Source organism: Ochotona princeps, chromosome 18 (genome assembly GCF_030435755.1).
Source record: "Ochotona princeps isolate mOchPri1 chromosome 18, mOchPri1.hap1, whole genome shotgun sequence".
NCBI lineage: Eukaryota > Metazoa > Chordata > Mammalia > Lagomorpha > Ochotonidae > Ochotona > Ochotona princeps.
In genome coordinates, this window is record NC_080849.1 from 50564681 (window position 1) to 50580378 (window position 15698).

The 15698-nt window shown below is 52.0% G+C and overlaps 1 protein-coding gene across 1 annotated transcript in view; it reads right to left on the minus strand.

Moving 5' to 3' along the window:
- Positions 1–3909: 3909 nt before the first annotated feature.
- The window catches only part of APCDD1 (APC down-regulated 1), a 33861-nt gene continuing 22072 nt past the window's right edge, over positions 3910–15698 (minus strand). The window contains exons 4-5 of the mRNA XM_058677028.1: positions 7145–7466; positions 3910–5029 (exon numbers count right to left, since the gene is read on the minus strand). Of these exons, the coding sequence (XP_058533011.1) occupies positions 4581–5029; positions 7145–7466 (771 nt within the window). The 3' untranslated portion in view covers positions 3910–4580. The remainder of the gene's footprint in view (positions 5030–7144; positions 7467–15698) is intronic.

Consider the following 15698-nt stretch of genomic DNA (forward strand, 5'->3'; position numbering starts at 1 on the left):
TGATTCTCTGATGTGCTTTCTCATAGCATGAGTGACACTTAGCCAAATGGCCTTGACTTGCTCCTGATGCAGACCCAACCTCAGGATTCAGACTGCCGGAGCCTGAGCTCCCAACAAGTCCAGGGAGGCTTGAGCAGGCTGGGGACGGTCTCACAATGGAGTGAACTCTTTCTCTCTCCCCACACCCTCCCTGCTCTTCAGTGCCTTCCTCGGGGGGCAGTGTCATACAATGTTTATTAGTTGCTATGTTGGTTTCTATACCCCATTGCCACGTAGCCGCATGATGAACCACTTGAACCACTTCCCCAGGGAGGGGCATGTCCCCTGGCTGCAATGCCATCTTCCAGAGAAATCACCATGTCTGTCATAATGGCTCCACCAGGACTGCCAAGGGCTGCCAGCCCTCCTCTAACAGGAGGACCCCAGGGCTGGCCAGTCCTCCGGCCTCCCTAAGGTCAGGCAGGGGCAGAGTGGCATCCAGCCATCACCTAAGGCTCCAAAATATGGTGAGCAGCAACCAGGAAAAGCCAATGGGAGCCCTGCCTGCTCAGGGCCCTGCTCAGATCTCCTGGCTGCACAGCTCTCCCTTGCAGACCCTGGCAGATGTGTGGGGTGTGGGGGCCCTCAGATCCTGCAGGGTTCTTGGGTGACCAAGCAGAGGGCAAGTGAAGTGCCATGGCCTCTTGTACCTGCAGACTGGGTGCACTGACTGTCCAACTGTGTCCCTTGGAGTACTGGTGGGTAGTTTTTGTCTGTGGGCATTCCAGTGAGGTGCCTAGGGTTCACGGGCAGCACCCAGAGAAGCGCGACTGTAACCCCAGCAGGTGTCGGCTGATACTTCTTCAGTCAAGAGCCTTGCCATAACCATAGCAGATAAAGAGATGAACTTGCAAGTTTTTTAACGCCATTGTCCACACTTCTTCCTGAGTAGTGGTCATTGCACACAGCTGGGGAGGCTTCAGATGCCGGGCTGGGTGCTGGCGCTCTTCAGAGCCCATGGCTGTCAGCTGTCTTCCCCTGGCTTCTGCGCCACGGGGGCCTGGCTGAGTGGTGGCAACCCCTTACCAGAGAGGCTGTCACTGCACTGCGCTGCTGCTTAGAACTTTTACTGCCACACACGCCACACACAGCCACCTGGCAACGTGCACACGCCCAGCACCATGTCCACACACATGGGAAAACAGGAGACACACCTGTGGGGTTCCGGCTTCTCCTTGCCCCCCTTCCGGAGTCTCCCACAGTTTTGGGTCTCCTCCACCCTAACTCCGGAGTCATGTACACATCCGCTCTCTCCTCCACTCCAGTTTTGTGTAGCTCTCTTGAAACGGAACACTTCCATCTGCCCACCTCTTAACACTTTGTGTTCAATTACCCAAACTTTTGCTGCTGGGTTAGGGAGCACCCACCAAACATATCACAGACATGCAATGACATGGCTCAGTAGTAGGAAAACAAACAAACCGGGTGGACCAGTGCAGGACCAGTGCAGCACACACCATCTGCTCCCAGCAGAGCTGGCAGACTATGGAGCGCCATTTTGGTTATCACGAAAGTCTTCTCCCCAGTCACTGATGACAAAGTCTTACATTCCAGATGTCAAATGGAACACACACTGGCCTGGCAGCCTCTGTACCAGGAGCCCTTCCTGTTCCCCCAGTGGGCTGCTGTAAGCGTGGCTGTGAGAGGGTTTCCGGGAGGTCACAGGCCGTGGGTACAATGTGGTCACGATCCCCCTTTCCCTGGTGTTTTAATACACCCAGGAGGAAAGCTGGCTTGTCAAGTTGGATCCTCCTGGCCATTGGTTCTGTGCTGGGTACAGCTGGGATTCCAAGAATTTCCTTTGTTCAAAGTTCAGCTTGTACCCCTATTTTACCGATGTCCAAAGAACTTGCTGTTGCTGCCCTTGGCAGCCCAGCAGGCCGGAGATCAAGTTCCACAGTGTGGCAGTGTTGGGACATGAGATCTGGGGGGAAGTGTTTGGGGTCTCAGGGGAAACAAGGCCTTCCCCACAGAAGTGACTTCTGGCTGCCACAGCCCTGGATGAACTACCACTCCTGGAACAGGCTGTTACAAAGCAAGGTCACTGTGATGGCTTTCCCCTTCCTCACTTGCCCACTTCCTGCCCTTGGCTTTCTGCAGGTGTGGACACAGCATGTGGTCCTCACCAGCCGCAGCCTCTGGATCCTGGGCTTCCCTGTCTCCACTGCCACGGGCCTAAAGAAGCCTCTGCTCTTTCTGTCGACTGAGTCTTCAGTATTCTGGCAGAGCAAGAGAATAGACTCTCACCTCCCCACAGCAGCTTGGAGTGGGACTGCCTGCCAGGTACTCCGGGGAGTTTGGGCAGCTCCGGAGTGCACCCAAGGGCTATGTTGAGCTTGTTCAATGCCTACGCTTGCTAATACCTTCTTGAGGTGGTAGCTTGGTCTTGAGTTAGTCTCTGAACCTCAAACCTGCATTTGAGTCTTAGGGAATGCTTCCTGCTTTTTAAGGATGACAGAAAGTCACATAGCAGAGGCTCAACAGGGCACTCGACTCAATCTATCTTTAAAAGTTGTGATAAGAACACACACAATGTATACATTGTATCATCATAGGCATCAATCTAAGCATCTCAATGATGTGCAAATAAATCTTGTGTCAAATCATGAATTCCATGTCAGTGTGAGGACATATTTCCATACACACACAGTGAAATGTGAACAGCTATTTGTTTGGCTATGTGTGTGATACCGAGGAAGGCACCTGACCCAGGGTTCAAGTGTGAACCACACTGGAATATGTGGATCTGACACTCAGCTCCAGCACCTGATGGCAGCTTCCTGCAAACTCCTCTGGCAGCTGCCAGGGACACTGCAAGCATTGGGGTTCCTGTTACCCATAGGGGAGACATGGACTGCATTTCCACCTCCAGCTTTGGCCCCAGCCCAGTCTCAGATGCTGTGAGCTGATATGTGCATGTGCGTGTTTGTGTGCCTCAAATAAATAAAAAAGATGTTAAAAATATTTCTTTGAAGTCCAAATAGTTATCTAGGTAAGCAGCAGTGAACGGAGTGGTTCATTCTATCGTGAATTTTCTGCTCACTCACTGGGAGGGACATTTGGCAGGGAACAGTTTTCCACCCGAAGTTGGTATATCTTTCCAAGACAATTTCCGTGTTCTTTAGTTTCTCAGATAAGACATATTTTGTGACATATTTCAAAACACCTTGTTTATTAAACTGGGCAGACATTAAGTTAGTATTTTCATTTTGAATAAATCCCTCAGTATGCACCACCACTTAAAATATAATCTAAAGTTACAGCCCTTTGGTATTCCATGCCGCCGTTGTAACTCACAGCACCCTGAAGGCCACAGCGTTCTGTCACATGGATTCTGAAGTGCAAGGGCGCTCTGAGCCTGGGGGGCTGGTCTCCAAGTTTGCTTTCAGTTTCTCCAAGGCTTTCATGTACTCACCACTTCCTGCCCCGATTCTGTTAGCAATGACCTCGGGTATTTAGACAGCACCATTCAAAATAATCCAAAGGAACGGACAGCCAGAACTGTTGCCCCTCTGAGGCCTTCTAAGAGAGGTGTACTTTGTACAAGGCAGGCCTACCATTCGCTGTAAGGGCAGGGTCAAGTCCACAACCGGAGGGAGGCCGAGTTAGGCTGGCCTGCCCAGTGACACGGTGACTCTGTCCAAGGCCTCATCTGTGGGTGCTACTGGTATCTTCTGGAATGAGCCCACCATACCCTCTATGAGCAGGCAGTTACAGAGGCACTCGGGCTCCGTCTCCATGCACTCTTTGAAGGTGGCAGAGGTGCTGGGATATTAGGCAGACATCGGGCTTCCAGGAGGACCACTCTTGTCCGTCCAGCCATGGGACTGCTTCTGCTTTGTTCCCCACCGAGAGAAGCCAGCAGCACGCATTCTTCTGCCAACACCGGAAGCCAGCAAGCGAGCAAGGTGTCTCCCCTCAGCAAGTGAAAGCTACTAATGTAAAGACAGTGTAAATTACCTTGAAGCGCGTCAGGGATGCTCACCCAAAGAGCTCAAAGGGCCTCCTGCCTTGCATGAAGGTTGCGGGAACCCTTGCTTTGTCTTTGCCTATGTACATATCTATACACATGCCTCTATGGGTACAAGGTGTGCTGCTCAGAGCTGGCTCTGCTTCGCATTTCAGTACCACAACTCAGCATGCCAGTCTCAAGGCAGGACAGGAAGCGGCCACCGAAAAACGGCAGAAGAAGTTGTAACTGGAGATGTGTTTCTTCTAAGTTCAACTCAGAAAAATAATAATAATTAAGAGGGAGGGAAAAAAAAAAAAAAGGAATAGGGCCTGGCGCTCACCTTTCTGCTCCCTCCACCAATCGCTAGCCTGGGACTCCCTGCAGTCTTAAAGTGCAATTACTGTGGTGAAGTCGCTCAGGCTGGATGGGGTTCAAAGCAGAAACTTCAAAGGCGCAGGGAGGGAGGGTAAGGAATGACAGCTCTCCAGTACTCAAGTGCATCAAAACAATCAAGGTCCTTTGTGTTTATAAGAAAATTGGTGACTTGTAAGGAATCCGGCTTTGCAAAAACAGAACTCTCTCAACACTTCTATCGGAGGATGTCACAATGTAAGAGAGTCAGGAGGCAGGCGAGGGCAGCGAGCAGCAGGGGCCTGGCTCTCCTCCCAGGCGCCCTGCTGTACTGGTGGCCTCGACCGTCCTCTGTCAGGTCTTCGGCTCTGGGCAAGGATGAGGCACACTGGACCAGGGGCATCTGGTAGGATGTGGCCCTCTTCTCTGGCCGGTCTGGACTGGACCCATCGCTGGGCCTCTGGCCATTGAACAGCAGATAGCGGCCTCTGGCGTCCTGCTCCATTTTGAAGATCTCGTACTCCGTGTGAGGTAGTTTGATGCCCAGGGCCACGCAGCCGTTGGTATGCGTCACGTCCTGCTGGATGCCCACCTGCCAGGAGCCCTCGGCCCCGCACTCATTCCCATTGAAGACATTGAGGAGCGAGGCTGTGGCTGCGTCCATGGGGGTGACCTTCATGTGATTCACTGCAGGGGAGAGAGGAGAATCCTGTGACTTCCTGGAGGAGGCACGAGGTCCACACCACCGGCCGAACGCTACAGACATCCTCCCTCGACACCAGGCTCTCTTCTCAAAACACAATCGGACCCACTCCACCCCGACTGCAGGAAGCCTAGAAGCATTCACAGTTGGGATGCGTTCAACACACTGATTTTAATAGCAATCACACCAATGCAGTCTGGCCCCCATGTGGGTGAGGTCCCCTTCTGAAGATTCAACCAACAAGTCAGAAAAAAGAGAAGAAAAAAAGTCAACGTATAAACACAGGGTCTGTACTGAACACAGGCTTGACTGAGTAAGGCGTGCAGCATTTCCCTTGAATTGGGTGTTGCAAGCCATCCAGAGGCCATTTGAAGTATCAAGATGAGGCAGGCATTTAGCCCAGCAGTGCTGGAATGCCTAATGGGTCTGAGTCCCAGAGCTACTCTGCATTCCAGCATCCTGTTAATTCAGACCTTGGGATGCTACAGGGGTGGCTCAAGCAGTAAGGGCCTGTCATTTGAGGGGAGGACGCAGACGGAGTTCTGAGTTCCCATAGTCAGCCTTGCCCCAGCCCCAGCCCCAGCTACCGTGACCATCTAGGGAATCATTCAGCAGATGTGAGATCTGTCTCTGTCTCTACCTCTCCATCTTTTTGCATTTCAAATAAATAAGAGCTTTTCAAACAGTTTACAGAATGCATGCAAACACAGCGCCGTGTTATGTAAGGGACTTGAAGATTTGGATTTGCTAAAGGGATCCTGGAAAATCAATTCCCCACAGATGGACAGGCAACACTGCCTACAGCTTCTACGTTTGTGCCAGTAAAATCGTCTACAAATCACTCTCTTAAAACTCTCCTTGGAGGTGCCTCCTGGTTTGAGAAGAGTATGACAAAGCCACTGTGGAATAGTGAATTATTTGGCACCCTGACGGTGTATCCAGCAAACACAGGCCGCATGTGGGAATCCAAGCTGAGTCAGGCTGCAGCTGCTGGTGCCTGTGGGTGGACCTGAGATGAAGTGCTCCCTCCATATGAGCTGTCTTGGGTGACACTGGCTGTTGTGCACAGAGAGCAAGGTAACCAGAGCCAGACGTATGCTTTCATGATGAGGTTTCCAAAGTTTTGGTGCTGCATGCATGCCCACAGCAGTGGGCGTTCTCACAAGCTTGACACAGGCCCATAAATCAGGCAGCCGATGTGTGTTAGCGCTGCAAATAGGAAAAATGTGAGCCGGCAAAGGAAGCCCCACAGCCCTGGCTGAGCGGGGCTTTGGAGGGGACTCCCAGGAGGCAGCATTCCATCACTAACACACTGAGCTGGGGCTGGAGTCAGGTCACAACTGTTCTCCCTTAGTCAAGGTCACTGGAGGCCGGGTGTTCCTGAGCAAGCCATCCAGCCTAAAAGTGGGGGTGGGGTGGGGGGCTGAGGGGCTGGAGAACTCATCTGTTTACAGAAATGTTTCCCATTCACTAGGCTGAATCACAGAATGCTGTCCCAGCATCCCGTCATGCCAGGGCTGACAGCACTTTACAAAGATGAGCAAACTGGCAAACAAAAACAAGAACACGAACACCTACCTCACTGCTATAAAAAAAACAGTGACCTCAAGACCTGCATGGGGGAACCTGGTTCTTCCCTTGCTGCCTGAGTGGGGGATTAGCACTCAGCTGGGACCACCCTCAAGGCTCCATCTGCAGACCTGCAACAGCCTGTCACTGCAGGGCAAGCTCAGGGCAGCACACCGCGGATCTGGGCATCCAAGGACAACCCCGGGGTGGGCAGGCAAACGTGACGGCATGAGAGGGTAGGTCGGGATCTGCCACACAAGGAAGCATACAGACACAGGATCTCATGTACAGAAACATCCTCCTTGGAGCCTGGTTGACCCAGGCATGAGTGTGTGACTGTGGATTCCACTGCAGCCAGGCTTGTGGGCGGAGGCCAAGCTCAAGCAAGGGGTCCTGTTCTGAAGAGGCAGTGATGATCCCTCTCCCTCCTCCCCAGCAGCCCAAGCAGATCAGAGGCCCCACGTCCCTTGAGCTCTGCCTCAACCACCATGTTCCAGAACTGCTCCTGGGCTATTATGCTAGACACCTACCTTTGAACACAAACTCCGTGCCTCCCATGACCCTGGAGGAGAGCACTCCACGGCTGTAGCGGCCCCGGGCGTAGATGGTGAAGGTGGGGTGCTTGCAGACGGGGTCTGAGTAGTGGTAGTAGTGGCCCTCCCAGGTGTTGTTATTGTCGTGGAAGATGAAGTGGCGGGTGAGGAAGAGGACCTCGGGCCGCACCTCGCAGCGCTGGCTCACCCACTCCCCGTGTAGGCCGATGGTCAGGTCAGCCTTTGGGGGTAGGATGGGAGGGTGGTGCTCGTCGGAGCGGTAGATGATGCGGCAGGCTATGCAGGCATGATCGTGGTTCTGCCAACACATAAGCAAGATGCCCTCAGACAGCGGCATGACTCTGCACTTGGGCTGCCTTCCACAAGGGGTGACACTGAACCAGGGACTTGAAACCCAGGTCACCTTCACTCATAACCTGGGTGGCCAGCAGGCAGCTGAGCTGTGTCCCGGTGCACAGACCAGAGGGCAAGGGTATGCATGGGCGCCATGTCCCCACTCCAGGGCACACATGGGTGCTGACAGCACATCCCCGCCCGAGCACCACAGCGGAGACAGAAGCCCCGAGTCAGTCAGTGGATGTGCTGCCTGCCTGCATTCAGAGAGAAAAAGCATGGCCACACCTGACACCCACTGGAATGCATACTCTGAAACACGCACCCAAGAAGGGTTGCCTGGGTTGCCTCAAGGATGAGGGGAACCTGCTGGTGGGAGTGTAAATGGGGAAGCCGATATAAGGAACTCTTCTTGCAGTTCCTCAAAATACCAGACAAAGCACGCCCCCCAGCTCACGCAGCAATGCTGATCACGGGCCTGGTCCCCCAAGGCCTGGGCACAGGGCTTCAACAGGTATTTGCATACCCATGTTTATAACAGCATTATTCATAGCAGACAAAAGGCGGAAGCAACCCGAGTGTCCATGGACAGATGAAAGGGTAAACAAGACATGGTCTGTATATACAATGGAGTATGAATCAGCCTAAGAAAGGAAGGAAACTGACCCACGCTCCAGCGTGGATGAACCACACGGCCTCTGTGCTAGACCAAACAGACCAGTCAGAAAAGGCTCCACTGCATGTGACTGCCCTCACACAGGGCACCCGGAGGACTCGAAACCCTAGAAAGGAAGTGGAGATGGAGAGAGCGAGCGGCTAGCCAGGACCAGAAGGGAGGGTGAGGGAGGATCAGGAGCTCCATGATGATCAAGTCCTCCTGGGCGGAGGCGGGGGAGGCTGCACAGCAACGTAGATTGTGTTTTACACCAGTGAGCTGCACACCTGGTTGTATGCTGGGTTTTCCACCATGACCCACCTGTACATGTTCAAGGGCGAATCCCGAAGGCTGAGCTTGAAGGGTGCTCTCCAGTGAGGGCAGGATCCCTTTCCAAGGACAAGAAAAACAGGGGCCCCTGAGAGGCATCCACATGGGGCCATCTACTTGGGAGCCACCAGCTTTCCTGTGTTCCTAGCTCCCAGCAAGTTAATTCATGTACCAGGGCAGTGTGTATTTTGGGAGGTGCCCCAGTGTGCAGATGCAGTCCAGGGACAAGGCTGCAGGCAGCAATGCCAGCTCTCTCCAGAGGCTCTTCATGGCTCACAGAGGAAGCCTGGGTCTGGGAGTGGGGAGCACTGGATGGCTGAACACAGCACCAATACCCTAAGGTCTGACTCCCAGCCTGAAACATCTAACCCCCAGAGCTGCCTTTACAGGGAACATGGGGCTGACTTTCTGCCACCCTGCTCCCATGGGGGCTCACAAGACACTGTCCACTAGAAGCACAAGCTGTGACTTGGCACTCAGGTGGACACTCAGTCCCAGAACCCTGGGATCTCCCACCTAGGATTGGTCTCAGACCTGCAGGCACGGCCGGCACGGGGTCATGCTGGTCCAGCACGTCTGGTCTCTAGCTTCCGACTGCTCAAACTGCAGGTTCACTCTACACCCACATCTCTGCCCGCTTGGCCGTGACTGTCTTGGGTAAGACCTTCGGCTTTCTCTGGGGGGTGGTAGGGTGGGGAGTGGGCTTCCTGGATGCCCTGAGCCAGGTCCTCCACAGAAAACTGCATAGTCAGTGGCAGGTGCCGCTGCGAGTGCCAGCTGAGCTCAGGCTTGGGTTGTAGCCAGCAGCTGGTGAGCCCTAGTGATGAGGCGAGATGAAGGCCGAGGCCTCCTCAGCTTGGCATGCAGGTGCTTTCTGCCACTCCTGGGGACACAAGAGAAGTGGGCCTGCCCCTGTGGTCAGCTCTGGTGAGCATCGGAGAGGGCTGAGCACTTGCACTTGGCCCAGGAAGGCCCTGCTCTGACACACAGTGAAGAAAGATGGTTCTGGCCTGCTTGGGCGGGCCAGGGCTAAGCCCCACGGCTTCACACCTCGTGACCTTGGGCACCTTATTAATTTCTTTCCATCATCCACTTCCTCAATTTGAACAATGGCCATCATTATACTACTTGCATAACTGCTGTAAGCAAAGGCACAGTAAATGGTTGCCATTTCAACCCCATGGCATAAAGACTAAAGCAACAGCCTTTCTCTCATGGAAAGGGGCCTCTGCCTTTGCGTAGTGACTCTGATTTGCATAGGGCAGGATGCAAAAGGTGTGATGCCCGCTCCTGCATGCAATGGGCAACTCCAGAAGTGCTAGGACCATCATCATCAAAACTTACCTGCTGTCCTACCTCCCAGGTCTCACCTGTACACATACAGACTCCACAGCAGCCCACACCCTGGGTTCAAATCGTTTAGATGCCACACACGAGGTGGTGGTGTTCTTGTGCAGAGTTCTGCTGACAAACACATCTAGGCTGTGTAGGGCCCAGCACCGCCCCCCTCCACACTACACTCCCCGCCCCACTGGCCAACCACCCGTTGGTACCACCTGCAGGCGGATACATCCTACAAACAGAGCAGCTCCCAGGAGTACACACCTGGTCAGGGTAAGAGGTGTGGAGGCATCCGGGGAGTGAACCCACTCCCTCTCTCTGTACCTTTATCAAATAAACAGGTCAGTCTTTACCAGAGGCAGGACTGTGGAGCCAGAGGTCTCCAAGGTACCTAGGAGGTGCTACAAATGTGTGTCACTCCCATGAGGAGTTCTGCAGAAAGTGATGCTCGCTCACCACCCCACCTTCTCCTGGGCAGGTCCTGAAAGAACTACATGGGCTACCCTGCTCACTCTCAGCAGCCCTAATCTCCACTTCCCTCCTGCACAGGCCCCACAACCTGGTCTGCCCTCTGTCAACCAGAAATCTACAAACATCAACCTGTGACTACTTTGTTTCCGGTCTTTCTGACAGGGATCAGCATTGCACACAGCACAGTCTGAGTCCTGGCTGCTCTGCTTCCGGTCCAGCTCCTTGCTGATCAAGGCACCTAGGAAAGCAGTGGAAGATGGCTGGAGTACTTGGGCTCCTGCCACCAACACACAAGACTCCATCCCTTCCTTTTTAAGGCCGATCACCTTGCACAGTCCTTGTGTGTGGTATACTGCTATCCATTCTTCGGGCAGTGGACACTGGGCTGGCTTGCACCTGTCGGTTACCATGCATGGTGCTGCTGGGAACCACACGAGTCCAGAAATGCCTGAGTTCCTGCTTTCCATTCTTCAGGGTATAGAGCCCCAAAAAGAAATAGGTCAGATCCACAGTGACTCTGCAGTTAATTTTTCAAGGAAGTGCCATACTCTTCCTCTATAAAGATGTACCACTTTATAGCACCACCAGCGAAGCCCCAGCGTTCCAGGCTTTCTACCCCTCGAGTTGGTATTTTTCATTTCTTTCATCAAACACATTCAAACGTATGACTCAATACTTCCAGGTGATTTGTATTCACATCTCCCCAATTTTGAGTGGGGTGAGTGCCCTTTCATGGATACACTGGCCATCTGTGTATCTTTATAGAAATGTCTGTTTAAGCCTTTCGGCTCTTTCTTTCTTTCTTTCTTTCTTTCTTTCTTTTTTTTTTTTTTAACTTGGCTCTTGACCAGTTAGTTACTTGCTTTAAACTTTTTAGAAAACTTGTTGAAGGGGCAGAGAAACCAGAGACAGCTCCAGTCTTTAGTCCATTCCACAAATGTCTTCAGTGTTTGGTGCCAGGCCAAGCTGGGAGCTAGAAATTCCATCCAGGTTTCCCACATGGGTGTCAAGAACCCAACTAATTGAGTTAAGCTTAGGGATCGGTTAAGGGCTAGGGTTAGATTTATGGCAAGGATTAGAGTTGGGTAAGGTTTAGAATTAGGGTAGGAGTTAGGTTTTGGGTTTAGGTTGTGGTTAGAATAGGATTTGGATTAGTGTCACAGCCAACATTAGGTTTAAAAGTAGAGTTAAGGCTTGGATTAGGTTTAGGGTTAGAGCTAGGGTTAGGGTTGAGGTCAGGGCTAATTTGGGTCTAGGGTTACAGCCAGGTTTAGGGTTAGGGATACTGTTAGTTTTCAAGCTAGGTTAGTTAAGATTAGGCTTAGGAGCAAGGCTAGCATTCCAGCCAACATCAGAGCCAGGGTTAGGACCACCGTTGCTGCCTCCAAGGGTCTCCAACAGCAGGAATCTGGAATTAGGAGCTAGATCCAGGGATCGAACCCTGGCCTTCTGTTGTGGGACATCGACATCCTACGGGCATTTTAACTCCCGGGCCAAACATTCCCCCAGACTAACTGAAACACCTCTTTAGCTACTATGAAGACATCAGAGCTATTCCCCGAAAAGTGGTCTTCCTGGCCTCCTTGTCGACCCTGTTAACAGGGACCAGTGTCATAAAAGGGGCCTTCTGCTGTTCCGTGAGAAGGCTTGAAAAGCATTTGTGCCCTAATTTCACAATCTTGGCTTAAGTGAAAATTCAATAGCTCTACTGAAAGGTCTAGAAGGACTGAAACCATCAAGCCCATGCAAGCGGTCTTCTAAAACTGTACAGAAAATGCAGATTACGATAAATATTAAGAAGGAACTTCAAAATCCTCTGCATCAAAATAAGCTCATCTTTGAATCCCATATTGTCCATGAACTTCTCGAAGGGTCCAGCTATATTTCTTTGACTCTGTGAAGACTTTTTAATGACATGCTTTTCCAGAAGAATAGGCTGCATGTGGAGGTTTTTACACACGAACAGTGATGGGTACCATGAGAAATAATGAGAAATAATTTGCCCATGAAATGCCTTGTTTCTTTGTTTCTGATCCACATTCTGGTGCAGGAGTCTCATTTGAGGAATGTCCTTTCCCAGGCTCACTGACTTGGCTTCTGCCCCTCATCACTTCCCCAAACCTTCGAAAGGGCTATTTAAAGTAGGAATCTGAACAGACAACTTGAAGGTTAAAGCCCAGAGACCAGCGAGTGCTTCCTTGTTGCTATTCTCTATAGCAGCTATTAAAAGCTCTAAAGTCAAAAGAGGGAGGGGAGCGAAAATGATCTTTAGACAATGAATCCTAGAAAAAAGGGAAGCTTGGACGTCAAGCCTACCGTTCAACGGAGTGTTAACCCTCAGGGCTTCTTCGTGCTCAGCAGTCCTGTGCGAGCCGGTGGGCAGGGCAGGGACATCACCTCTGCACCTGCCCGGCTCCCAGGTTGCAGCCTGCATCTGCAGGAGGCCAGCTTGTATGGGCTTCCAGGGCATCCAGTGCAGAAGCGGTGCAGTCTCCCAAGGAGACCACAGGGACACTTTCCTGAGAGGCGACTCAGAGGAAACTACTTGGCTCAGATGACTTTCCAAACCAAAAGGGGCAGGAGGACTCTCATCCGTGGTCAGGGCTTGTTGAGTACTTTCTCCTTGCCCCGGGGCCTCTCAGCTGGGGTCCTGCTGCTCCAACAAGGGCTCCGGCCCCTATGGCTTTGGACCACTGGGTCTTCCCCTTTCTGCAAGCTGGCTTGTCAACATCTGGTGACGGTGCCCACTTGTTTCCGCCGTCTCCCCAGAATGGAAGAAATGACTTGTCAGGATCTTGCCATGAATAGATTAACTAGAAGGAGCCCGGATGAGACACACATCTTCAAAACGCAGCATTTCCAGGGCTGGATGTTTTGTTTAGAAGAGGAGGGAAAATGGAACAAGATGACGGAGACTGCTTTTCCTAGGGCTTTGTTCCACGGGATAAACAACACATTCATGCCTCTATGATGGACATTGATTAAATGTCTGCTATAAATAACCCTGCATATATCAGGGATCTTCAACAAGGCTACGGCAATGTGTATTATGAAAAAAAACTAAGCCTGAGTTTCAGACTTTTGTGCACCAAAGCAGACTTATCCTTTACAAGTTATCTATCTATCTATCTATCTATCTATCTATCTATCTATCTACCTATCTATCATCTATTCCTTTTATTTATGTGAAAGGCAGAGATCTCTTCAACTGAACTTGAACTGTGGTTATGCAACAAGGTGGACGAATCCACCATGGTGGGAGGGTTTGGAGAGGGGTGGGGAGAATCTAAGTACCTATGAAACTGTGTCACATAATACAATGTAATTAATGAATTAAAAATAATAAATAAATTAAAAAAAAAAAAAAGAAAGGCAGAGATCTCCCGTCTACTGGTTTGCTCCCAAATGCCTCCAACAGCTAGGGGCAGGAGTCCCAGAACCGAATCCAGCTCACTGCAGTAGGTGGCAGGAACCCAAGCACTTGAGTTGCCCACTTCTTCCCAGGGTGCTCCAGAACAGGGTCCTGGAGCAGCAGCAGCAGCCAGGACTAGGCCCAGGCACCGGAGGTGGGGTGTGTGAGCCCTACACCGTTACTTTACTGCTGTACAAAAATGCCCTCTCCCAGAGCTTTCATTTTAATCCCAACTTTGGATGTCTCCTGCTCCATCTTTCCCAGAAATTCTCCACCACATTGTACAACATTCCTTCAGGCCAAGGCCACGGCTTTCTCCGTCCACGCTCCCCGCCTTGCTGTCCAGGACGGAGCGAGGCATGCTCCCAGCTGATGTACTGTGTGACAGCACCTGTGGGCGGACATTTCAAAAGGAACAGAGCTGACAGCATTTGCAGCAGATGCGGGGGCCGACACCCCTTGTGGGAAGGGTTGCATGGGGTACTGCCCAGGTGCTTGGGAATCTTTGCTAGCCCAAATGGATCATGATGAAAGCGACTATCTGTGGTCACACAGGGTATGTCCCTTTACTGTAGCTCTGGGCACAGACTGCAGGGCTAGCTGTCCACCTATTGCAATGAGTTGAACGCTATGTTCCTTGGGATGCACAGGTTGGAGTCTTGACCTTCACTGGGAGGGTATCTGCAGGTGCCATTGCAGGTGGTGCTGCTGAGAGAACCTCCCATCAGAATACTGCCCAGCAACCCTCAACCTTGAGCGTACAACCATCCATGACAGGGTCTGGCCCAGGAGCATGGGGGAAGATGGCGTGACAGGTGGATGGCTCATCCTTGGGTCTTCAGAGGCAAACTGAACATTCGCCTGCTTCCTGCAGCCAAGGCACGCAGGTGGACCCTTGGGAGTCTACTTCTCTAAGTGGCATTTCTAAGCTTAGAGTCTAGGATATGGGCTTATATGAACCATGCTTGATTTAGAAAACATCAACAGTCCCAAAACGTGATTTTATCTTTGCCAGATCCATATGTGCACACTGCACATGGCCTCAGTGGTGGGCTACAAGCACCCACTGTAATCAAAATGGCTCTGGGGAACAGTTACCAACCGTTTCTTCCACTTCTTTGCATTTTAGTCCATTTAACTAATTAAAGCAGACTAATTGCAATCATTAAATTAAGTCTGTGGTAATTCCTGAGGTCCCTGTGGCTTGGCCCCTCCCCCTCCCGCTCGTCTCCACCCAGTAGTAGGGACTTAAGACATACTTCTTAAATGGCTAATTTCCTGCTGCCCGGGCTTTCAATTTGTCCCCGGAGCTTTCTTGCCTTTTAAGGCATGAAATGTTTACCAGTTTCATTGTCCTGAACAACATATCTTTCCTGGTCTGCTAACTCCTTTAAGAGAGCACCCTGGCATGATCTGTCGAGATCCTTTGTCGTGGACAAACAGAAGGAGCCGTTTCTGCACCAAGGGTAGATGCCAACAGCCTTGCGGGACAGTCGCCATGTGACTCCCCCTCACGAGTAGTGCTTTCACAGCCCAGCTGCGCATCCAACCCCAGTCACCAGCTCCCTGCTCCCACATCCAGTGAGGCATGGTTTCCTCACGGTGTCGTCCTGTGTCAGAGACTGGGTCCTGCACCCGTCAGGTCCTGATGCTGTCCACTCTGCTCCTTCCCCTCCTCCGTCTGCAAATTCCTCTCCCTCCCCTACACCAGCACAAGGAGTAGGGGGCATGGAATTCTCCCACAAGCACCTGGTTCCTTCCAAGTTCCAGCCATCCCCAACCTCCTCTCACACGCTCGGCGACAGCCATTCCTACCATACAGGCTGACTCCTGCCCATACCCACAAGGGCACCAGGGGTGGCTGCACTCTGGAAGGCAGCTGACCTCCAGCGTACCTGCTGGATCCCACCCCGGACACTCCTCCAGAACTCAAGAGTGACAGCAAGCACACAAGGAGCCTCTTCTTCCTCCTCTGAAATCCTGCTACA